Source organism: Eimeria mitis, genomic scaffold (assembly GCF_000499745.2).
Source record: "Eimeria mitis Houghton genomic scaffold, Emh_scaff10184, whole genome shotgun sequence".
Taxonomy (NCBI): domain Eukaryota; phylum Apicomplexa; class Conoidasida; order Eucoccidiorida; family Eimeriidae; genus Eimeria; species Eimeria mitis.
This window is the reverse complement of record NW_024011439.1, coordinates 1-1,288: the sequence shown is the minus strand read 5'-3', so window position 1 is coordinate 1,288 and position 1,288 is coordinate 1. Positions and strand designations below refer to the sequence as shown.

At 54.4% G+C, this 1,288-nt stretch overlaps 1 protein-coding gene across 1 annotated transcript; it reads left to right on the top strand.

Moving 5' to 3' along the window:
• Positions 1-188: 188 nt before the first annotated feature.
• Positions 189-1,046, top strand: EMH_0098910 (uncharacterized protein; the record flags this gene model as incomplete). The annotated part of the gene is made up of 3 exons (XM_038022055.1): positions 189-215; positions 427-639; positions 855-1,046. The coding sequence occupies 3 exons, from the start codon at positions 189-191 to the stop codon at positions 1,044-1,046; spliced, it is 432 nt and encodes a 143-aa protein (XP_037877909.1).
• Positions 1,047-1,288: the final 242 nt, after the last annotated feature.

The window sequence follows — 1,288 nt, the reverse complement described above, 5'->3', positions numbered from 1 at the left end:
GCCTGTTTCTACTGGGATGTTTACACCAGTATGTTGCCACCTAGTTATACAACTGGAGCAACTTTATTTAGTCATAAAGACGACTAGCTTGAATACCAAGGAAACGATTGTTCTGCTGCAAGGCCAGAGTCATGTTCCGCATCAGCACAGCATGCAGAAGTCGGTTCCTTTTCGCCAATCCTTTCTGAATGTTAATTGCTGAGAGGATGTCTTCCGTGCCCTCCAGTGGCCTAGGAAGACGTTGATGCTGCTGGTTGCTACATATCAACGACTCGTTGCACCACACAGTTGCAGGGGTCTAGCTCGGCGCCAACCACAGCTGCTGTTGCTGTAGCGCTGGTTGCCGCTGCTGCTCCTGCTTCTGCCGCTGCTGCTGCGGCCACTGGAGGCTGTATTCGCGTGATTGGATGTGCTGCACTGTCTCAGGGGCTGACGGCTTTGTGGGCGGTGCTGCCGCTGTCGGTGCAGTTGCTGGGATCTGGTGGCTTGGAGGTCTCGAGCTCCGTTGTGCCGTCTCTGTCGCTGTTGCTCTCAAGAACAGCAGTGTTGCAGCGACAAGATAATGCCTTGCTGCAGCCGCTGTCCACTACCCGCCTTCAGGGTTTCCTGATGGAGCTTCTGCAAGTGCTCCTCAAAAGGGTCAGCAGCAGCTCCTGCTACCGGTGCCTGTTCTGTTGATGGTGTTCCTTCTGCTATACATGGGTTTTCCACTGTTTATGTTTCTGCTGCTGCTCATGCAGCTTTTCTGGCGGCTGTTCTTGCTGCCGTTTCTGCTGTTGTTCTTGCTGCCACTTCTGCTGCTGTGGCGAAATAGTGAACGCTGTGGAGGCGCTTTGCATTGGGTGTTGTCGCAGCTGGCAGAGGTGGATATGCTGATGGGGGCGGCGGAGCAGCAGCAGGAGCAACAGCAGCAGCAGCAGGTCGTCTACAGCAGCTTGGACGATGAGGAGCTCGAGCAACTGTGCTCTTACAAGGAGGTAATTCAAGATTCCTTCACCCGCTGCCAAGCGACCTTTTGCTGCGGCTGCCTCTCCTGCCCACAGTAGCGAACCGGCCAGAAAGGGAAACCGCACTGCTCCAGCGTTGTTGCAGCTGTTGCTGTAGCTCCTTCTGCAACTATCGCTGCTGCAGATGATTTCCAGCTTGTTGATGGTGTGGGGGGCCCATTTTCGGAGTTGTTTTGAGTGTGCCGTGTTTCTCGTGTATTTCAACGCGTGTCGTTCTTCGTAGGGCCTCGTCCTTTGTGTGGTTGTGCAGGTGTTGAAGCAGCAGTGGGGTATCTGTACAT